Consider the following 24,127-nt stretch of genomic DNA (forward strand, 5'->3'; position numbering starts at 1 on the left):
CACAGAATATATTTAATATGCTTTGTCTTGTCAAAAATATCACCAAGTATACTCTCCCACTACTGCATGTTTATATGTTTAAAGTCTAGACACCCAAAGATGAATCAATGTACTCTTAATTTGACAATATTCCAACCAAATTACTATAATTAGTAAGTCACTAATGTTATCTCCTTTGTGATACATTTTGTTAAATGACATAATAACTTGAATCAGTAATCGCTAAGAGTTGCAACAGTGTGTGACTTATGAAGCCAACAAACTTATATTTGGACTTGGCACAAAGATTACGGTTTATTCCAGTAAGTATTCCAAATAGAATTCAATTGAACATCAAAAAGACATACAAAAAAGGAATGTAAAAAAGCACAAAGGTGTTAGTGTTTTTTTGATTGGCCATACTTACTGTGTGAATGATGGAACATGGAAGCTGATCTTTGGAGCTGGAACACAACTAAATGTAGAATCTAGTAAGACTATCTTTCATCTCTTTCACAAAGAGAATGTTGATTCTTAAAAGCCATGTTTGTTACGTAAACATTTAGGATAATAGTATTTAGATATGGTTGATGTAAATGTCTTCATAGACACTCTAGAAAGCATGCAATCTCAAAATCTCCTTTAGGAGATATACGAACAGGGAAAAGTACGAAAAAAAACAATCAACACTCAATTCCTTGCTCTCTAAAGCGATACAAAGAATGATATCTGTTAAGAAATAAATGTTTTCATTAAATGTGTCAACAACAAAAAAGTCAAACAAAATAGGATAGTGATCTGAACTATCACACAATTATAACCTGGAATAGATTGTGGAGTAGGTTATTGTTGAGTACTAATACAATGTGTAAATGGCAACAAACGGAAAGTAATATTTGGAGCAGGAACAAAATTGATAATTGAAACAAGTGAGTATTTTTTCTAATAATATTAATTTGTCAGCAAAAACAAACCTTTCGTTGGTTCATTTGTTATGATGCAGCTGGCATGTAAACTTTCAAATTATGAGAACGATGGATGGAACAAAATCTACTTTGGGGTGGGCACAAAAGTTATTATTCAGCCAGGTTGAAATTGACAAACAAAATAAAATAGTGATCTGATATATTTACCCACTGTCCAAACAGATTTAGTATAATACTTTTAGTAACCATTTATCTGGAAAGTATTCTAGAGATGCATTTATTGATGTTCTATAAACTATCATACAATTATAACTTGGAGTAAACTGTGGAGTAAGTTATTGTTGAGTACTAATTCAATGTGTGAATGCTAACAACTGGAAAGTAATATTTGGAGCAGGAACTAAATTGATAATTGAATCAAGTGAGTATTTTTCAAATAAGTATAATTTGACAGCAGCAACAAACATTTTGTTGGTTTATTTGTTATGATGCAGTGGGTATTCACATTTTCAAATTATATGAATGATCGATGGAACAAAATCTACTTTGGGCTGGGATATTGTTCAGCCAGGTTAAAATTGTATGACGTTTATCAGAAATAAATGAAGCGGTGAGAGTATTGACATTCTTGATAAAATGTATATGGAAAATAAATCTTACTGTAGGCCTATGATCAAATGGTCAGTCAAATCATGTCAACAGATAAGGTTTTTGTCATGAGGCCATTGGCTGTGTGAATACTGGAAATAAGATAATATTTGGAGTCGGAACCCAACTAATTATACAAGCAAGTAAGTTTATGAAATATTATGCATAATTATTTGTTTCAAACATTTTATTAGGGTCAATAAATTGTGAGTTAGGATTTTCACATGAACTGTTTCTCTTAATTGATACATCAGGTTAAAAGGATAGGGAAAATAGAGATCTCCCAATTATAAGAAAAAAAAACATGTTAAAATGACAAAGTAAAACATATAATGGAAAATGATGACAATAGGAGAACTATTAGGTTCACTTGACAGGTTTGAAACCTTAATTTCTTTGTATGGACTAAGCCTTTTAGTCTTTGAGTATGAACACAAATATACAATACTACTTTAAAGTGTAAAACATTACTTAATAAGTTAGTGAACCACCTCATACAACATTTCTACATTTTTGAGAATGTGAGAACTCTGAAGTGTTTTCATGGGAAAAGTTATCTCATTGATGTTGTTAAGGAAGGTTTATGCAATGGGGCAAAGTGTTGTGTGAATTCTGGATATGGCAAAATAACCTTTGGGAGCGGCACAAAATTGATAATAGATTCAAGTAAGTTAATTTACTTGACTAGAAATACTATTATTTTATATTTCAAGATGTGATATTTAAATAAAGGCAATTCCTTATTGTGGGATAACTATGTTACTATTTCTATGCAATTATAAAGTAATCACTAAATTACTATATAACAACATGTTCATGATATGTTGTTACTAGTGCAATTACATTGTTACTATAGAAGTAGTAACTAAACAACTCAATGTAAAGTGTTACCAAATCCAGTAGAAAAAAACTATTAGAAGATTAATCATAACTATTGATAGAATGAGGCAAATATTTTCTAGTTCATATCTGTAAACTACTAGATCTTTAAAGCATCAATTTTCAGTTTGGAATTCCCATTAAACAGCTATCATTGTTGGGTTGTTTTTGCAACCAGAGATATCATTGTGTGAATAACAACTTAAACAAAATCACATTCGGATCTGGAACAAAAGTTGTTGTCTTGTCGAGTAAGTGCAATATCTACATAGCAATAAGTAATACTAGCTATATTTGTACTGTCTAAACCTATTCATATTTGATATTATATAACTAGATATCAGTAGACTACACACTGTACAGCATTGTAAGCAACACATTTCTATATCAATTAACAATTTAACTATTAATGTAGACCTCAGACCATTAACCAATACGCATCAGATCCAAATCAATATTATCATGTTCTTGATAGTCATACCTTGACGTCACAGAGAAAATATACATGAAAAGTATACATGAAGTTTGTCAGAATAGATCTAAAGTTATTTTGACCAATACTAATTCAGTCATGTGAGTACTTTGAAATGCTAAAACTCTCTGAACTTTGCAAATACTATAATAAAATAATTATATTAATATTATTGTAATTAGATAATTTTCTTCTGTAGAGCATATCGTTTAAGTAGATCTTTAAAACATCAAGTTGCAGTTAAATATTTCAGTTTTTGCAACCTGACATATCATTGTGTGAATACCAACAACATCAAAATCATATTTGGATTTGGTACAAAACTTGTTGTGCTGTCAAGTAAGTGTATATTAAAATAAGTATTACATTTTAAGTAATAAACCTTAATATGTTTTGTTTTATCTGACATTTCATCAGAGACCACAGTGTCGTTGTCAACAGATTTAAACATTTAAATAAATATCGTCGTTGCAATCACACCCCTTCAAAATATATATATTCTTTTGATACAAAAAAGTTTTATGTAAAATCTGTGAAAATCTCTTTATTCCATTTTTACTACAGTTTTCTTTTGATGAAGCTAGATAAAGAAACAATTATTGCTCACAGTTAATGCACTGTGTGACTGGAACAGGAATCAATAAACACATTTTTGGAACTGGAGTAAAGATCACTATTGAGGCCAGTACTCCATTTGAAACATCCTATAAAACCTTACTCTTAGGTGATAATGTTGGGGAAACGGAACGAAGTTGAATGTAAAAAATGTCATAAAAACAGAAGTTATAAATGTTGAAATATATATAAAAATAACAGTCATAGTTTTGCTCAGCCTGTTTTTAGTGTGTGTATCTTGGAGGAGGAAAATATGATATTTGGCAGTGGAACGTCACTGTTTGTAGAAACAAGTAAGAAACCATGTTAATTAGTGGAAGTGGCTTTGGTTTAAAAGACCTACAGTAAGGTTGCAGAAGACAACTAAAGCAAGTAGGCCTAGCATTAAATAGGCAATTACAAATGGTAAATGTTAAAGTTATATCTGAGATACTCATTTTTCTATTCTGACAAGTTGAGTGTCATTTGAAATATATACTAAATTCACCAATCCTGACAATCTAAACTCATAATCATGTATTTCAAATCAAATCAAAGTGTATTTGCCACATGCGCCGAATACAACAGGTGTAGACATTACAGTGAAATGCTTACTTACAGCCCTTAACCAACAATGCATTTATTTTTTAATAAAAAAGTAAAATAAAACAACAACAACAAAAAAGTATTGAGAAAAAAAGAGCAGAAGTTAAATATATTAACAGTAGGGAGGCTATATACAGGGGGGTACAGAGTCAATGTGCGGGGGCACCGGCTAGTTGAGGTAGTTGAGGTAATATGTACATTTGGGTAGAGTTAAAGTGACTATGCATAAATAATTAACAGAGTAGCAGCAGCGTAAAAAGATGGGGTGGGGGGGCAGTGCAAATAGTCCGGGTAGCCATGATTAGCTGTTCAGGAGTCTAATGGCTTGGGGGTAGAAGCTGTTGAGAAGCCTTTTGGACCTAGACTTGGCTCTCCGGTACCGCTTGCCGTGCGGTAGCAGAGAGAACAGTCTATGACTAGGGTGGCTGGAGTCTTTGACAATTTTGAGGGCCTTCCTCTGATACCGCCTGGTATAGAGGTCCTGGATGGCAGGAAGCTTGGCCCCAGTGATGTACTGGGCCGTACGCACTACCCTCTGTAGTGCCTTGCGGTCGGAGGCCGAGCAGTTGCCATACCAGGCAGTGATGCAACCAGTCAGGATGCTCTCGATGGTGCAGCTGTATAACTTTTTGAGGATCTGAGGACCCATGCCAAATCTTTTCAGTCTCCTGAGGGGGAATAGACTTTGTCGTGCCCTCTTCACGACTTTCTTGGTGTGTTTGGACCATGATAGTTTGTTGGTGATGTGGACACCAAGGAAATTGACGCTCTCAACCTGTTCCACTACAGCCCCGTCGATGAGAATGGGGGCGTGCTCAGTCCTCTTTTTTTTCCTGTAGTCCACAATCATCTCCTTTGTCTTGGTCACGTTGAGGGAGAGGTTGTTATCCTGGCACCACATGGCCAGGTCTCTGACCTCCTCCCTATAGGCTGTCTCATCGTTGTCGATGATCAGGCCTACCAATGTTGTGTCGTCAGCAAACTTAATGATGGTATTGGAGTCATGCCTGGCCATGCAGGCATGGGTGAACAGGGAGTACAGGAAGGGACTGAGCACGCACCCCTGAGGTGCCCCCATGTTGAGGATCAGCGTGGCAGATGTGTTGTTACCTACCCTTACCACCTGGGGGTGGCCCGTCAGGAAGTCCAGGATCTAGTTGCAGAGGGAGGTGTTTAGTCCCAGGATCCTTAGCTTAGTGATGAGCTTTGAGGGCACTATGGTGCCTAAGCATTTTATTTGCTTAGATATCAAACACTGTGTGACTGTCGGAGTCAACAAAGTGGTGTTTGGGCAGGGAACAAAGTTGACGGTCAATTCAAGTAAGTGCATAAACAAGATAGTGGTGTGGATCATCATAAATGTATAGCATTTAAAGAACGTCTATCAGTATTTGAACAAAAAATGTTATCAATTATCAATAACTCCATTAAGAGTAGTCGCTACTTGGTAACTCTGGTCTATCTGTGATCGTTTTTTTTGAGACAGTTTTTAGTGTGTGGATGTTGGAGTGGGAAAGCTCATTTTTGGAAGTGGATCATCACTCTCTGTAGAGATAAGTAAGAAACAACAAATATTAAATCTTGCCTTATCTGGGGATGAGATTTATTGATTTACTAGGTTGATCTCATCAACTCTTGAAAGATAATTATACTGTAGATCACTAAATCAATAATATTTTAATTATCAACCTTCTTAACAAATATTGGATGTAGACTGAAGTGATTCAATATCTAATTGGTTTAATCCAGAGACTTCATTTTTATATACCTAACTTTATTGAAACAATTGAAGCTTTAATACAGTATGCATGCTGAAAACAAATAGTTTTTTGGTTAAGGCCCAAGCATTGTGTGACTGACTCTGGACTGAGGAAGGTCATTTTTGGAAAAGGAATTGAATTGATCATTGAAACCAGTGAGTAATTCCTGACCTTGGTTGATTCTTTTAATCACAAATGACGTAATACTTCAGGCTGATGATTTATGGCAATGTTAAGTGAACTCAATGTGTTTGAAGGGAAAATATCAATGATCCAAATTAATTTGATTAAAAGCAGTATCCCACTTCACAAACTTTTAAAAGTTAAACATTGATGAGTGGTCCCAACCCCTATAGTGAAAAAGTGTTTCTGTTATGTTGTATGGTACTGTGTGAATGATTGGACTCAAAGACTGATCTTTGGAAGTGCAACCACGCTGTCAATACAATCTAGTAAGGCCCTACATTTCACTCACTATTTCATATTTCTGAAAATTGGAATCAAATACAACCATTTTTTCCAAATCAATGTCCAAGTCAAAGATTTTGATTCTGTGGAAAGTCCTGCATTTTAAACTAATTACACTAAATTGGGGGAGATGGTTATTGGTCAGGCTTGATGTATTGTGTGACTGCATCTGGAATCCCGAAAGTCCTATTTGGACCTGGAACTAAACTGTTCATTAAGACAAGTGAGTACTTCTAGCTGATTATACACAGTAGATACTGTATATATTTTGTTTTGTCAAAAATTGCATCAATTATTCTATCCCACTAATATAACACATGTTGATAGTATTTGCATCCACTCAAAAATGAATCATTATAATCTTAATTCAAAAAGAATCCAACCAAACTACTATCATTTTGCACTATAATTTGTAAATCAGTAATGTGAGCTCATTTTTAATATGTTTTGTTTAAATTAGATAATACACTAACTTGCACCAGTAATTGCTAAGAGATGCAACACAGTGTGACTTATGGAGCCAACAAACTTATATTTGGACTTGGCACAAAGATGACAGTTTATTCCAGTAAGTATTCCAAATATATTCCAAGTACATCAAATAATTTATTCAAAAGAATGATTGTATAAAAGCACAAAGGTGTCAATGTTTTTTGATTTGCCATTCTTATTGTGTCAATGATAGAACATGGAAGCTGATCTTTGGAAGTCGAACACAACTATATGTAGAATCTAGTAAGACTGTCTTTCACCTCTTTCGCTAAGAGAATTTCATTTCTTTAAAAGGCTTGTTTGTTACACAAACATTCAATAGTATTTAGATATGGTTAATGTAAATGTCCTCATAGACACTCTAGAAATCATGCAATCCTTAAAATCAAAACAATGAACACTTAATTCCTTGTTTTCTAATGTAATACGATGGACGATGTCTATTAAGAAATTATTTATTGCATTAAATATTTCTAAACAAATTGACAAACAAAATAGGATAGTGATCAGATATATTTACCCACTGTCCAAACACATTTTTAATAATACATTTAGTAACCATTTATATGGAAATGATTCTGTAGATGCATTTATGGATGTTCTATAAGCTATCACACAATTACAACCTGAAGTAGATTGTGGAGTGGGTTATTGTTGAGTACTAATACAATGTGTGAATGCTAACAACCAGAAAGTCATATTTGGAGCAGGAACTAAATTGATAATTGAAATAAGTGAGTATTTAATATATGTATTAATTTAACAGCAGCAACAAACCTTTATTTGGCTTATTTGTTATGATGCAGTGGGTTTTCAAATTTTCAAATTATGTGAATGATGGATAGGACAAAATGTACTTTCAGCAGGTTCAGCCAGGTTAAAATGTAATTACCTTAATCAGAAATAAGTCAAGCGGTGAGAGTATTGACAATCTTGCCTAAATGTATATGGAAAATAAATCTTATTGTAGGCCTATAATCAAATGGTCAGTCAAATCATGTTAACAGGTAGGGTTCTTGTAATGAGGCCATTGGCTGTGTGAATACTGGATATAAGATAACATTTGGAGTTGGAACCCAACTAATTACACAAGCAAGTAAGTTGATGAAAAATTATGCAAAATTACTTCATTCAAACATTTTATTACATTCAATTGATTGTGAGTTAGGATTTTCACGTTAGCTGTTTGACTCTTGATACATTAGGTTAAAATGATAGTGAAAATAGAGATTTCCAAATTAAAATTATGAAGTAAAACATAGAATATTTTGACAAAATAATAACTATTAGGTACACTTGACAGGTTTAAAACTTTAATTGTATGTTAGGACCAAGCCTTTTAGTCTTTGAATATGAACACACATCTTCAATATTACTTCAAAGTGTAAAATGTTGCTTAACAAGTTAATGAACTACCTCATACAAATATCTACATGTTTGAAAATGTGAGAACCCTGAAGTGTTTTCATGTAGAAAGTTATCCCATTGATGTTGTTAAGGAAGGTTTTGCAATGGGGCAAAATGTTGGACATGGTAGAATAACCTTTGTGAGCGACACAAAATTGATAATAGAACAAAACTTGCTGTCTGGAACAAAACTTGTTGTCCTGTTGAGTAAGTGCTATATCTACATAGTAATAAGTAATACTAGATACATTTGTACTGTATTGTTTTAACAGATTCATGTTTGATACTATATCACTAGATATCAGTACACTACACACATCATTGTTAGCAACACATTTCTATAACTGAATATATTGACAATTCAACTATTCATGTTGGCCACCGACCATTCACCAATACACATCAGACCCAAATCAATGTTATCATTTTGCTGATAGCCATACCTTGAAGTCACAGAAAATCTTAGAAAGTATACATGTGACGTATAAATGAAGTCTGACAGAACAGACATAATGCTAATTCAGTCATGTGAGTACCTTGAAATGCTAACTCTAATAATTACATAATGATATGTTAATATAATTTAAATTATAGAATGTTCTTCTCTAGAGCATATCTAATAAGTAGATCTTAAAAACATTAGATTTCTAATAAATTATTTTGGGGTCACAAATCATTGTGTGAATAACAACAACTTCAAAATCATATTTGTATCTGGAACAAAACTTGTTGTCCTGTCACGTAAGTGTTTATTAAAATAAGTATTATATTTTAAATAATATAACTTTATATGTTTTGTTACGACACAGTGTCGTTGTCAACAGATTTAAACTTGCAAATAGATATTGTCGATCTCGCACCACTTAAAATATTATTATTTTTAAATACAGAACTATTTTATATGTAAAATCTGTGAAAATCTCTGTATTCTATTTCTACTACAGTTTTCATTTGATGTAGTTAGCTAAAGAAATGGTTATTGCTCACAGTTAATGCACTGTGTTAGTGGAACAGGAATCAAGAACACTATTGACGCCAGTAAGTGCTACATTTGAAACAATTTTAGGTGATTTTACTGGTCCAGTATTATTACAAATGGTTAACAAAGTACCCTTTGGTTAGAATACCAAAGTTTTGTATTTCCAATATCAGAGGGCCACGTCGTAGTTGACTGAGGGCCTAATTCTAATTTGGGATCATGGTACATGATTTGAATTTTCATTCAAATCTCCCATTAAATCAATGCATGATTAACACAATATCCTATGTATGTGCTTGTATCTATAAGTTAAGATGCAGTCCCTAGTGGTCATATAGGAACAGATAGTAAAGTGTAAAATCTGGAGATAGCTACATGAATGTCACTTCATAAAGAAACCTGCCAAAGAAGTCAGGGGTTAAGCAATAAACCTGACACTGACCTTGTTAATGGTGTATGTGGTGTTTGTATATTGATGTTCGGGGTATATAATTCGCCAACATAATTTGGTTATTTTTCCATAAGAAATTTGTTACAGAAACAACAACAGGTTTTTGTGGGTAGGTCTATGTCTGTGTGACTAGTAATATTACACTTTTTCTTCAAACAAACAAATTACAAACAAACTCGTATTTTTTGGTGGGATGGAATTTTCGCCTGACTGGTGACATCACCAGGTGGGAAATTAGTTAAAAGACCAATAAGTAAGAGAGCTCCAAACCTCTCCACCAATAAGAGCCAGTTTTCAGTTTTCCCCTCCCGACTCAGACCACTCCCAGATAGTCCTAGCTAAATTCTTGCTTGAGAAATTGCTCTTCGGTAAGATTTATTTATTTTTGACCACTTCAATTGAAAAGAATCATAGTAACGTTCTTAATTGTTACCCAGAAGTTATTTGATATTGAGATAAAACAGCTGCATTGGACCCTTAACTGACGTAACATAATTATTTATTTGAAATGCTCTGCATTTAATTCATTCATGATAGGTTAAATGAATAATAAGATAGAAAATAAGATAAAGATCAAAACCAAATTAAACTATTAGAGTATAATGACATTATATGAAGTTAATAACTATTATGTACAGTTCATAAGTTTGAAACTTTAATTGTAGGTGAGAACAAAGCCTTTAAGTCTTTGAGTGTGAACAGAAATATTTAATCCTTGAATGATTAATGAATCAATTAGTCAACAACATCCAAATATCTGAATTTATGAGAATGGCAGAGCCCAGGAGTGCTTTCATGGGAAAGCTATTCCATTCACATTTTAGAGGGGGGTTTATGTAATGGGGAAAAGTGTTGTGTGAATTCTGGATATGACAAAGTAACCTTTGGGAGCGGCACAAAATTAATAATTGATTCAAGTAAGTCCATTTACTAATAATACTTTACTAATATTTGGTATTTCAAGATTTGGTATTTCAATAAAGGCAGTTTCTTGTTGTGGGGTAAAAAAAATATTATTGGGTTGTTTCTGCAATCGGACATATCATTGTGTGAATAACAACTTCAACAAAATCATATTTGGATGTGGAACAAAATGTGTTGTTCTGTCGAGTAAGTGCAATATCTACATAGTATTACGTAATACTATTTACATTTGTACTATACTGTTTAAACAATTCATGTTTGATATTTTATCAGAGACCATACACTATACAACATTGTAAGCAACACATTTCTATAACTCAATTAACGATTCAGCTATTCATGTAGGCCACCTATCATTAACCAACATACATCAGATTCAAATGAATTGTATCATGTTATTGATAGCCAATTAATGATATGTGAAAGTATACATGAAGTCTGACAGAGCAGATCTAAACTTGTTTTGATCAATACTAAATCAGTAATATGAGAACCTCAGTCTTGAAACGCTAAATCTCTGAACTTTGCAAATTCTAAATTCTAAGAGGAAGCTGGAGTACTTTTTGTAAAACTACATACGAGCTTACGTAAAGTCTAGTTGTTTGTTTTTGTAATGAGGCCAATGTCTGTGTGACAAGTGGATTCAAAATAACATTTGGAAATGGCATTGAACTAATTGTGCATTCAAGTAAGTTTATAATGTGTCTACGATAGTAGTAGCAGCTGTAGCTATAGTAGTAGTAGTAGCAGCAATAAATATCATAGAAAATATATCTTAAAAATGATGTATGTGTACGTGGTAACATTTTACATTTAATTTGCTACTATATCTGTGAAGTAGGGCTTTAAGTACCTATGGTGATTATTGGTAGACATTTATACATCATCGTTATTATAATAATTACAATATATATAAAAACACACCAGTTTAACAAATTGGTTTCCATAGTTTGTTTTTGTATGAGAATATGTTATTGTGTGAATGAGTATCAGAAGATCACATTTGGTTCAGGAACCAACGTTTTCATTATGACAAGTAAGTTTAAAATACCAGAATTATCCAATTTGTAAGCTATTAGTTTTGAGTAAAAAGTATCTTAAAGAAAAATTTGCTCAAAGTCATCTGAAAATGGTGTAACAGTAGATCACAGTACAGTACTTCAGAGAAACATTATAAACATATTGCACATTGACAAAAATTACAAATAAATATTGTCAATCTTGCCACAAAAATAGCAATTGCTTGAAATAGTAAACTACTTCATATGTACATTCAGTGAATTGAACATATTTACATATAATTTAGAATTGATAAAAAATGGAATGTATATATTCATCTTTATTTAAATTACGCTACAGATTTCATTTGATGTAGCTAGCTAAAGAAAAATGGTATTGCTCACAGCTAATGCACTGAGTGACTGGAACAGGAATCAATAAACTTGTTTTTGGAACTGCAGTAAAGATCACTATTGAGGCAAGTAAGTACTACATTTGAAACATCCTATGTAAAATCTTACTCTTACGTGATATAAATGATCCAGTATTATTACAAACAAAGTATTTCTGCTTAGAACACCAAAGGTTTGTAATGTCTGTGTGTCCGAATCCTAATTTGAGATCATGGGGCATGACTTGAATTTTTCCTCAAATCTCCCATTAAATCAATGCATGATTAATGCAATATCCTAACTATGTGCGTGCATCTATAAGTTAAGATGCAGCCCCTAGTGGTCATATAGGAACAGATAAAGTGTAAAAACTGGAGATAGCTACCTGAATGCCACTTAATAATTATTATAATAATATGCCATTTAGCAGACACTTTTATCCAAAGCGACTTACAGTCATGTATGCATACATTTTTACACTTCATAAAGAAACCTGACAAAGAGGTCAGGAGTTAAAGCCATAAATCTGACACTGACCTTGTTAAGGGTGTACAGTATATGTTTGATATAATTGATGTTCGGGGTATATAATTCGGCAACATAATTTGATTATTTTTCCGTAAGAAATGTGTTACAGAAACGAAAACAGGTTTTTGTCTGTGTGACAATCTTTGGGTAAGGGATTACACTTTTTCTTCAAACAAACAAATGACAAACAAACTTTCATCATTATAGCGTACATTGGAATAGCCAAATGTGACAGCTAGCTTGATAACTGTCCCATTATGGAGTGGAATTACAGGTGGTTCAATTAAATGCGGCATCAGCATGTTCACAGTATAAGGCAAAAATTGTTCCTCTAGCTATTTGTCTGCACCACATTCTTGCAAGTTAGAGATAATGGTTTTGAGTTGTAGACTAGGATCTTGGTTGACAAGTCAGCTACCACCATTTTGCCAATATCAGTGTGTCCATGTTATATTTTTGGAAAAAATATTATATCAGTTAATTTTGGAAATGCTTAGACATAGTTAACCGATGTAACATAATTCTTTACTCGACATGCTTTGCATTGTCATGATGACACTATATTAAATCCAACCAAGATATTAGACACGGAGGCCCAAGTTCTTAATAAATGTTTATTTTTGTGTTTTACAGGAGATAAACATGAACCATCCTACTACACGTTGAACTCAAAAAGCAATGAACGCAATATCACAGCTTGCCTGGCTACAGATTTCAGCGCACACAATGCTACCGACAGTGAGACCTTGTTCAATGGGACAGAGGCCACCAGAGTGAATGGGGACAGCTACTACAGCCAGGTTGCCCTCGGAGATAAATGCAAAAATGGTACGTTTTGGAAGTGTGTATACCTACAATGATGCCGAATCACAGCATATTACCGTATGTATGTGCACTCATTGTGAAAATCACTTGTGTAGATTAATATGTCAATTATGAATGTTGCCCCTAACCATACAACATACTTAACTATTTATTTTCTCTATTTGGCAGATGGTGGTTCAGGGAAATGTACAGCAGACTTGTATTTTGACACAGGTACATATCAGAGCATTTTCCCTCCTAAATTGTGATATGATCAAATGTCTTTACAAATATCAACCTAATTGGCACCTGTTGCTTATGATATAAGATATTGATCATTATGGTATTTCCATTTCTAGATCCAAAGATCAACTTCCTATCCTTGACCATTCTGGGCCTGAGAATTCTGTTCCTGAAGACCATCGTTTTCAACGTGCTGATGACTCTTCGACTATGGATGAGTTAGAGTGAGTTCATGGTTTCACAGTTTCTCTTTATAACTGAATCTGCAAGGCATAACATGCTTTTGTGATTTAATATTGTCATGGGAAGGTATATTGTGAACAAGACAATTTTTAGCATGACACACCTCTGAAGATGTGTATGTGTATATCATGCATTAATATGTTAGTTGTATTTATATATTTTCAGAAGATGGCATCAGTCCCTCAAAGACAACACAAGAAGTCCTTCCCAGAAGAACTATTGATTTGAATTGTAATTACATTCTAACTGTAGGAATTAATTGGAACTCATTGGAATCTCTTCATTGTCTGGACTGTCAAATACATCACTGTCCTCCCAGACAGACGTTGGTACAAATTACGACTCCGACATTGATTTGGAGAAGATATGTATGATTTGTAAACATGTTCGTAACTGTATTCTTCAAGTCATAAAGAAAATGTATTATCATTTGCTTATCTGTATATTTGTATTTTGTTCTCAAACTGTTGTGACTTGTGATAGTACATATATTTCTTTTCATTCTGCTCTCTCTTTCATTGAAATATCATGAACCTCAATTTGTATTATTCTTTAGAGTAAAAATATATAGCTAAATGTAGTGGAAATATCTAATAAATACTTCCTTTTTGTATATTGATATAAAAAATTGTCTTTGTAAAGTCTTTTGTTTTGATGAAAGTCTTAATTCAATAAATTCATTATATGGAGTTATTTGTTTTGCCTAAAGTCTGTAATGTATATTCAATGTTGATTACATTTTTAGTTCATATAGCTACTGTATCAGTTGTCACAAAAATCCTTCAAGTCTTTTCCTTCATGCCTTCATTCCTTCACAATGAGTATACCTCATAATTCCTATTAATCAGGCAACACGTCAGAATTTTTTAGAGACACACCTGATGTACTAATATAACGTTCATTAATAAGCTATTATAAATGCTTTATAAATAAGCTTTTAATGCTTATAACTTGTTACTCTAGTCTAGATGTTTATAAATGCAAGAATACCCATTTATTAACAGCATGTACACTACGTATTGATATCGATTAATGTTTATATAATATACACAAGTTAAATGACAATTATAGGATTATAATAACATTTTGATATTTTTATGAATCAAGTGTTTTTATTGTTGAATTTGTAGACGAAGAACTAAACCCCAAGTTGATTTAATCATTATACAGTATTAATATATTAATCTTTTCCAGGGTATACCAACAAAGCTGTATGAATGGAAAGTTAAACACATGGCTGGCAGCTGTCTCTGCTAAGCCTGTAAGCTTCATAAATATATCCACAACCCATTTATTATGGTTCCGCATTGGCAGCAGCTACTCTTCCTGGGGTCCAGCAAAATTAAGGCAGTTATATACAATAAAAAATAACAACATTACGTTACATTTCACAACAGATTTCACAACACATTAAGTGTGTGCCCTCAGGCCACTACTACTTCATATCTACAACACAAAATCCATGTGTTTGTGTGTTTATAGTGCTTATGTTATCGCGCACGTGTGTGTGTGTGTATGCGTGTGTCTGTGCCTGTGTGTGTGTCTCTTCACAGTCCCCGCTGTTCCATAAATCAGATTTTACTGCTTGCATGAGTTACTTGATGTGGACTATAGTTCCATGGCTCTATATAAAAATAAAATAATAAATATATAGTACTGTGCACCTCGCATAGTCTGTTCTGGACTTGGGGACTGTGAAGAGACCTCTGTTGGAATGTCTTGTCGGGTATGCATGGATGTCTGAGCTGTGTGCTGGTAGTTTAAACAGACAGTTCGGTTCATTCAACATGACAATACTTCTCACAAATACAAGTAATACTACTGGCTCAAAGTAGAGGAGAGATTGATATGCATATTATTAATGTTAGCTCTCTGTGTACATTTAAGGGCCAGCCGTACTGCCCTGTTATGGGCCAATTATAATATACCTAAGTCCCTCTTTGTGGCACCTGACCACACGACTGGACAGTAGTCCAGGTGCGACAAAACTAGGGCCTGTAGGACCTGCTACTGTTGCATCAATATGTTTTGACCATGACAGTTTACAATCCAGGGTTACACCAAGCAGTTTAGTCTCCTCAACTTCTTACATTTCCACATTATTCATTACAAGATTTAGTTAAGGTTTAGGGTTTAGTGAATGATGTGTCCCAAATACAATGCTTTTAGTTTTATAAATATTTAGGACTAACTTATTTCTTGCCACCCATTCTGAAACTGAATGCAGCTCTTTGTTAAGTGTTACAGTTATTTCACTTGCTGTCGTAGCTGACATGTATAGTGTTGAGTCATCAGCATACATAGACACACAGGTTTTACTCAGAGCCAGTGGCAGGTCAAGATTGAAAAAAGAAAGGGGCCTAGGCAGCTGCCCTGGGGAATGCCTGACTCTACCTGGATTATGTTGGAGAGGCTTCCATTAAAGAACACCCTTAGTGAATTCATAATTCATAAATCAAAGCCCTCTGTAACATGCTTGAATACAGAATTAGCACAGTTTTGCAATTTTGCTTCCAGCATTATCTTCAGCATTGTTCATACTGTAGTTCAATATACAGTGCCTTGCAAAAGTACATTTTCGTCATTTAGCAGACGCTCTTATCCAGAGCGACTTACAGTTAGTGCATACATTAATCTATTTATTTAATTTTTTTCATACTGGCCCACCGTGGGAAACAAACCCACAACCCTGGCGTTGCAAACACCATGCTCTACCAACTGAGCTACCTCCCTGCCGGCCATTCCCTCCCCTACCCTGGGCCAATTGTGCACCGCCCCATTGGTCTCCCGGTTGCGGCCAGCTACAGCAGAGCCTGGATTTCAACCAGGATCTCTAGTGGCACAGCTAGTACTGCGTTGCAGTGCCTTAGACTACTGCGCCACTCGGGGGTATTCAGAACCCTTTGATTTCTTCCCATTTTATAGTGTTACAAAGTGCGATTAAATTGATTTTATTGTAATTTTTGTCAACAATCTACACAAAATACTCTATAATGTCAAAGTAGAAGAAAAATTATAGTATAGTCCTTGCATAAGTATTCAGCTCCCTGAATCAATACATGCTAGAAACAGTTTTGGCATCGATTACAGTTGTGATTCTTCTTGGGTAAGTCCTTCAAATACAACACAAGAAATCATCCCCAGAAGAACTATTGATTTTACTATTGACCACTTCTCATCATGCTTTGCCAGAATAAAATAAAAATATTGATGAACTGTAAATACTGCAGTCAATTGCATTGTAATTACACTCTAGATGTAGGAAGTTTTACTCCTAGGAATTTCTTAATTGTTTGGATTGCGAACTAAATCTCTATCGTCACAGACACATATTGGTATAACCAAAGAATCCAAAGAATTTTACTAAACATTCGTGTAATTAATTAATTATATGGAATATGTTTTCTCCTGAAGTCTTCAAATCTTACTCAAGTCTGTCTGCTCCCACACACCAAGAATGAAGTGGAAAAAGCCTTCATTTTTAATTGAAACTGTTATACCTGTTTGTGGAACTTTGTGTGGGTGGCTGCCTAGAAACAAGTTAATGCGATCTACAGTAAATACATTCATCTCAATCATTCATCACTCAGTCATAAGTCTCAAGCAACATTTGTGCTGAGGGCAATTAAAACTGTCTGAGACACGCGCATGTACTAAAATACTAATGTAACTTTATTAATTTGCCATTATAAATGCTTTATAAATATAAATACATGCTTACAATGCTCATATTTTGTCATGTTTATACTGTAGATGTTTATGAATTCAAGAATTCGCCATTTAATAATAGCATATATAGTGTACATACTTTATGAATAATAGTAATAATACTTATATGTTAACGTTTATTAAGGAAAGTTATGTTATATAGTTCCATCAATTAAGTTGTTTTAATGTTACGTTTGTAGACACCCAATTTCTGCACAACACTAAGAACTAAACCCCAAGTTGATTTAATCATTATATGTGTCAGGGTTTTCAGGGTATACCAACAATGCTGTATGAATGGAAAGGTAAACACATGGCTGGCAGCTGCCTCTGCTATGCCTGTGAGCTCCATAAATATATCCAAAACCCCCATCCACACCACCTGTTTTCCATCCAATTAAAACCACTTACATGTCCTTTGTTTTGTTTTACATTGTCATCCTGTATTGTTTCAATTGATTACCAGGCTATTACACTGTAACATTTTAGTCGGTGTATTTAACTTATATGAGGATATTTACCATCTCTAGACTATTAAGATTTCATAATTCAAGCCCTCTGTAACATACTTGCATAAAGAGTTTAGCAATTTTTCTTCAAGCATTATCTTCAGGATTATTCCTACTGTAGTTCAATATGCAGTGCATTTGGAAAGTATTCAGACCCCTTGACTTTTTCCACATTTTGTTATGTTACAGCCTTATTCTAAAATTGATTACATAAAAAAAAAATCATCAATCTACACACAATACCCCATAATGACAAAGAGAAAACAGGTTTTTAGAATTTTCTGCACATTTATTATTAATAAAAAACAGACATACCTTATTTACATAACTATTCAGAACCTTTGCGATGAGACTTGAAATTGAGCTCAGGTGCATCCTGTTTCCATTGATCATCCTTGAGATGTTTCTACAACTTGATTGTAGTCCACCTGTGGTAAATTAAATTGATTGGACATGACAGTGCATGTCAGAGCAAAACCCAAGCCATGAGGTCGAATGAATCGTCTGTAGAGCTCAGAGACAGTACTGTTTTGCTAGCACATACTGTAATATGTTCTGGGATTCTTCCAGTGGCATTGAGGAGTACACCACATCAGTCACTGGCTTCATCAATAAGTGCATCGATGACGTCGTCCCCACAGTGATCGTACGTACATACCCCAACCAGAAGCCATGGATTACAGGCAACATCCGCACTGACCTAAAGGGTAGAGCTGCCGCTTTCAAGGAGCGGGACTCTAACCTGGAAGCTTATAAGAAATCCCGCTATGCCCTCCGACGAACCATCAAACAGGCAAAGCGTCAATACAGGACTAAGATTTAATCATACTACACCGGCTCCGACGCTCGTCGGATGTGGCAGGACTTGCAAACTATTACAGACTACAAAGGGAAGCACAGCCGCGAGCTCTCCAGTGACACGAGCCTACCAGACGAGCTAAATTACTTCTATGCTCGCTTCGAGGCAAGCAACACTGAAGCATGCATGAGAGCATCAGCTGTTCCGGACGACTGTGGGATCACGCTCTCTGTAGCCAATGTGAGTAAGACCTTTAAACAGGTTAACATTCAAAGGCCGCAGGGCCAGATGGATTACCAGGACGTGTACTCCGAGCATGCGCTGACCAACTGGCAAGTGTCTTCACTGACATTTTCAACCTGTCCCTGACTGAGTCTGTAATACCAACATGTTTCAAGCAGACCACCATAGTCCCTGTGCCCAAGAACACTAAAGTAACCTGCCTAAATGACTACCGACCTGTAGCACTCATGTCCGTAGCCATGAAGTGCTTTGAAAGGCTGGTCATAGCTCACATCAACACCATTATCACAGAAACCGTAGACCCACTCCAATTTGCATACCGCCCCAACAGATCCACAGATGATGCAATCTCTATTGCACTCCACACTGCCCTTTCCCACCTGGACAAGAGGAACACCTACGTGAGAATGCTATTCATTGACTGCAGCTCAGCGTTCGACACCATAGTGCCCTCAAAGCTCATTACTAAGCTAAGGACCCTGGGACTAAACACCTCCATCTGCAACTGGATCCAGGACTTCCTGACAGGCTGACCCCAGGTGGTAAGGGTAGGTAACAACACATCTGCCACGCTGACCCTCAACACGTGGGCCCCTCAGGGGTGCGTGCTCAGTCCCCTCCTGGACTCCCTGTTCACCCATGACTGTATGGCAAGGCACGACTCCAACACCATCATTAAGTTTGCCAACGACACAATAGTGGTAGACCTGATCACCGACAACGATGAGACAGCCTATAGGGAGGAGGTCAGAGAGCTGGCCATGTGTGCCTGGATAACAACCTTTCCCTCAACGTGATCAAGACGAAGGAGATGATTGTGGACTACAGGAAAAAGAGGACCAAGTACACCCCATTCTCATCGACGGGGCTGTAGTGGAGCAGGTTGAGAGCTTCAAGTTCCTTGGTGTCCACATCACCAACAAACTATCATGATCCAAACACACCAAGACAGTTGTGAAGAGGGCACGACAAAACCTATTCCCCCTCAGGAGACTGAAAAGATTTGGCATGGGTCCTCAGATCCTCAAAAAGTTATACAGCTGCACCATCGATAGCATCCTAACTGGTTGCATCACTGCCTGGTATGGCAACTGCTCGGCCTCTGACCGCAAGGCACTACAGAGAGTGGTGTGTACGGCTCAGTACATCACTGGGGCCAAGCTTCCTGCCATCCAGGACCTCTATACCAGGTGGTGTCAGAAGAAGGCCCTAAAAATTGTCAAAGACTCCAGCCACCCTAGTCATAGACTGTTCTCTCTGCTACCGCACGGCAAGCGGTACCGGAGCCCCAAGTCTAGGTCCAAAAGGCTTCTTAACAGCTTCTACCCCCAAGCCATAAGACTCCTGAACAGCTAATCAAATGGCTACCCGGACTATTTGCATTGTCACCCCCCCCCCCCTTTATGCTGCTGCAACTCTCTGTTTATCATCTATGCATAGTCACTTTAACTCTACCTACATGTACAGTACATATTACCTCAATTATCTCGACTAACCTGTGCCCCCGCACATTGACTCTGTACCGGTACCCCCTGTATATAGCCTCGCTACTGTTATTTTACTGCTGCTCTTTAATGATTTACATTTTTTTTACTTATCTATTTTTTACTTAACACTTATTTTTCTTAAAACTGCATTGTTGGTTAAGGGCTTGTAAGTAAGCATTTCACTCTAAGGTCTACACTTGTTGTATTCGCTGCGTGTGAGAAATAAAGTTTGATTTGATTTGATACGTCTCTGAATGTCCTTGAGTGGCCAAGCCAGAGCCCAGACTTGAACCCGATCGAACATCTCTGGAGAGGCTTGAAAATAGCTGTGCAGCAACGCTCCCCATCCAACCTGACAGAGCTTGAGATGATCTGCAGAGAAGAATTGGAGAAACTCCGTAAATACGTGTGCCAAGCTTGTAGCGTCATATCCAAGAAGTCTCTAGGCCGTAATCGCTGCCAAAGGTGCTTCAACAAAGTACTGAGTAAAGGGTCTGAATGCTTATGTAAATGAGATATTTAAGTTTTTTATTTTTATTAAATTAGAAAACATTTCTAATACCTGTGTCACGATCGTCAGGGAGAGACCAAGGCGCAGCGTTGAATGCGTACATATTTATTAATAGAATGATCACACGATCAAAACAACGGACGATAACGTGATGTCTACGGTTTAACACAAACCAAACAAGAACAAGAAACCACAAACACAAAGTGAAAGACAGACAGTTAAATATGGCTCCCAATCAGAGACAACCAGCTGACACTCGTTGCCTCTGATTGGGAGTCACTCAGGCCAACATAGAAATACAAACATAGAATTACACACCCTGGCTCAACATAACAGTGTCCCCAGAGCCAGGGCGTGACAGTACCCCCACCTAAAGGCGCGGACTCCGACCGCGCCAACTAAATACCACAGGGGAGGGACCGGGTGGGCACTCCGCCTTGGCGGCGGATCCGGCTCCGGGCCTGATCCCCACTCCCTCTCCAACCCCCCACAGTACCCCTGGTCCGGTCTGGCCCCGCTGGCCGGAGCTGGACTGAACACTGATGGAGCGGATTGCTCTAGCTCCGGCGTAACGCATCTGACCGGTGCCGGACCAGGCACCAGTGGAACAGGCACGGGCCGTGCCGGACCGACGACGCACACCACTGGCTTGGTGTGGGGAACAGGCACGGGCCGTGCTGGACTGACGATGCACACCACTGGCTTGGTGTGGGGAGCAGGAGCGGGCCGGACAGGGCTGACGATACGCACCACAGACTTGGTGCGGGGAGCAGGAATGGGCCGGACTGGGCTGGCGACGCGCACCACAGACTTGGTGCGGAGAGCAGGAACGGGCCGGACTGGGCTGGCGACGCGCACCACAGACTTGGTGCGGAGAGCAGGAACGGGCCGGACAGGGCTGACGAAACACACCACTGACTTGGTGCGGGGAGCAGGAATGGGCCGGGCTGAGCTGGCGATGCGCACCGTAGACTTGGTGCGAGTGGCAGGAACAGGCTGGACCTTACTGGGAATACACACCACTGGCCCTACGTGGGGATCAGGAACAGGCCGGACCGGACTGGCAACACACGCCAGTACCTCTCGCCGTGCCTCTACATCTTCCACCCCCTCTTCGACCAGTGGCCCCGTAACCTGGCGGCCTCCTCTGCCAATCCGCTGGGCCGCTCTGCCGCGGTCTCCTGCTGGCCCGTCGTCCACGGCGTTAGCCCCCCCCTAAACATTTTCTGGGCTTCACTCCTACCCGTAGCCAAGGTCTCCATGTCCCTCGCCAGCCGTTCGCCCTTCTGCCACAATGTCAAGCCCTTCTCTTCCTCACTCGGCTTGACCCAGTCGAGGAGGCGAAGGAGATCTGTTAGGGATCTCCCTGGCGATGGCTCCTGGACACGCTGCTTGGTCACATCTTGGTGGTTTCTTCTGTCACGATCGTCAGGGAGAGACCAAGGTGCAGCGTTGAATGCGTACATATTTATTAATAGAATGATCACACGATCAAAACAACGGACGATAACGTGATGTCTATGGTTTAACACAAACCAAACAAGAACAAGAAACCACAAACACAAAGTGAAAGACAGACAGTTAAATATGGCTCCCAATCAGAGACAACCAGCTGACACTTGTTGCCTCTGATTGGGAGTCACTCAGGCCAACATAGAAATACAAACATAGAATTACACACCCTGGCTCAACATAACAGTGTCCCCAGAGCCAGGGCGTGACAACCTGTTTTTGCTTTGTCATTTTGGGGTATTGTGTGTAGATTGATGAGGAAAAACAACAATTTAATCTTTAATTTTAGAATAATGCTGTAACCTAACAAAATGTGGAAAAAGTCAAGGGGTCTGAATACTTTCAGAAGGCACTGTATATTTAAATGACCTTACATGCAATACACTGTGTGTGCCGTAGGTTTGCGAAGTTAAAGCAAATTGAGTAGTTTTGTGTAGAAGCAGGTCAGATGAAATCCCTCATCCCATGGCCTCCACTTTATCAACTGGGCTGTGTATCCAGTGGCAATAGTTTACTTTTACGTATCTTAAAACACAAGCTTTTGCTCATGCTTTTGATGCGAAGTGTATTTTATTCCTGCCATTTCTTTAATCCATTGAATAATCTATTTAATATTCCACAGTGCACTGTAACTACTGATTGATTGATTGATTGATTTGGGAATAATTCCCTGAGTACAACACAGGGGATAACACAAAACCAACGTGATCCCCGATGGAATTTACACAATACAGACAAAACACAAGAAAACAACAGTAATCCCTACAGTACAAAACAGCCAAGTAGCCCTTATGGGAAATGGAGGTGAATGCATTGAAGAGTCTGATGGGTGTACCAGTAGCACAATGCCAAATCACAGTACATTTCAGTATGTGCACTAACTGTGTCTATTAATATGAAAATTATGAATGTTTCAGCTAACAATACAACACACTTAATTATTTATTTTCTCTATTTGCGGGAGGTGGTTCAGAGAACCTGAAGACGGAGCACATCACTCCGGTTCTTAAATCTTTACATTGGCTTCCAGTCAGTTACATAATTGATTTCAAAGTGGTGCTTTTAGTTTATAAATCTTTGAATGGTTTAGGACCCGAGTACATGTCTGATATGTTTGAAGAATATAAACCGAGCAGGGCTCTTAGATCCATGAACATAGGTCAGCTAGTAGAGCCCAGAGCCCATACTAAACATGGAGAAGCTGCGTTTAGCACTGATGCTGTACACAACTGGAATAAACTACCAGAAGATCTTAGATGTGCCCTAAACGTATCCATTTTTAAATCCAGGTTAAAAACACTTCTCTTTTCACGTGCCTACGACTGAGCACTTAAACTTAACCACACTGTTTAGCCTTATAGCTTCCTATGTTTTTATCCCGTTTTTAATTTTGTATCTTTATATGTTTTTATTGTATTTTTATTCTTATGATGTTTTCATTATTTTTGATAAACATCTTTGTAAAGCACATTGAATTGCTTCGATGTATGAATTGTGCTATATAAATAAACTTGCTTGAAAACCATCATTTTCAACATGCTGATGATTCTTTGACTGTGGATGA

At 37.0% G+C, this 24,127-nt stretch overlaps 1 protein-coding gene across 1 annotated transcript in view; it reads left to right on the forward strand.

Moving 5' to 3' along the window:
* The window catches only part of LOC311150860 (uncharacterized protein), a 42,634-nt gene extending 28,152 nt beyond the window's left edge, over nucleotides 1–14,482 (forward strand). The window contains exons 2-5 of the mRNA XM_084188415.1: nucleotides 13,138–13,332; nucleotides 13,498–13,542; nucleotides 13,668–13,775; nucleotides 13,960–14,482. Of these exons, the coding sequence (XP_084044541.1) occupies nucleotides 13,138–13,332; nucleotides 13,498–13,542; nucleotides 13,668–13,774 (347 nt within the window). The 3' untranslated portion in view covers nucleotide 13,775; nucleotides 13,960–14,482. The remainder of the gene's footprint in view (nucleotides 1–13,137; nucleotides 13,333–13,497; nucleotides 13,543–13,667; nucleotides 13,776–13,959) is intronic.
* The last annotated feature ends 9,645 nt before the right edge of the window (nucleotides 14,483–24,127 follow it).

The sequence above is a fragment of the Coregonus lavaretus genome (assembly GCF_964263955.1).
Source record: "Coregonus lavaretus genome assembly, chromosome: 23".
NCBI classification, from domain to species: Eukaryota; Metazoa; Chordata; class Actinopteri; order Salmoniformes; family Salmonidae; genus Coregonus; species Coregonus lavaretus.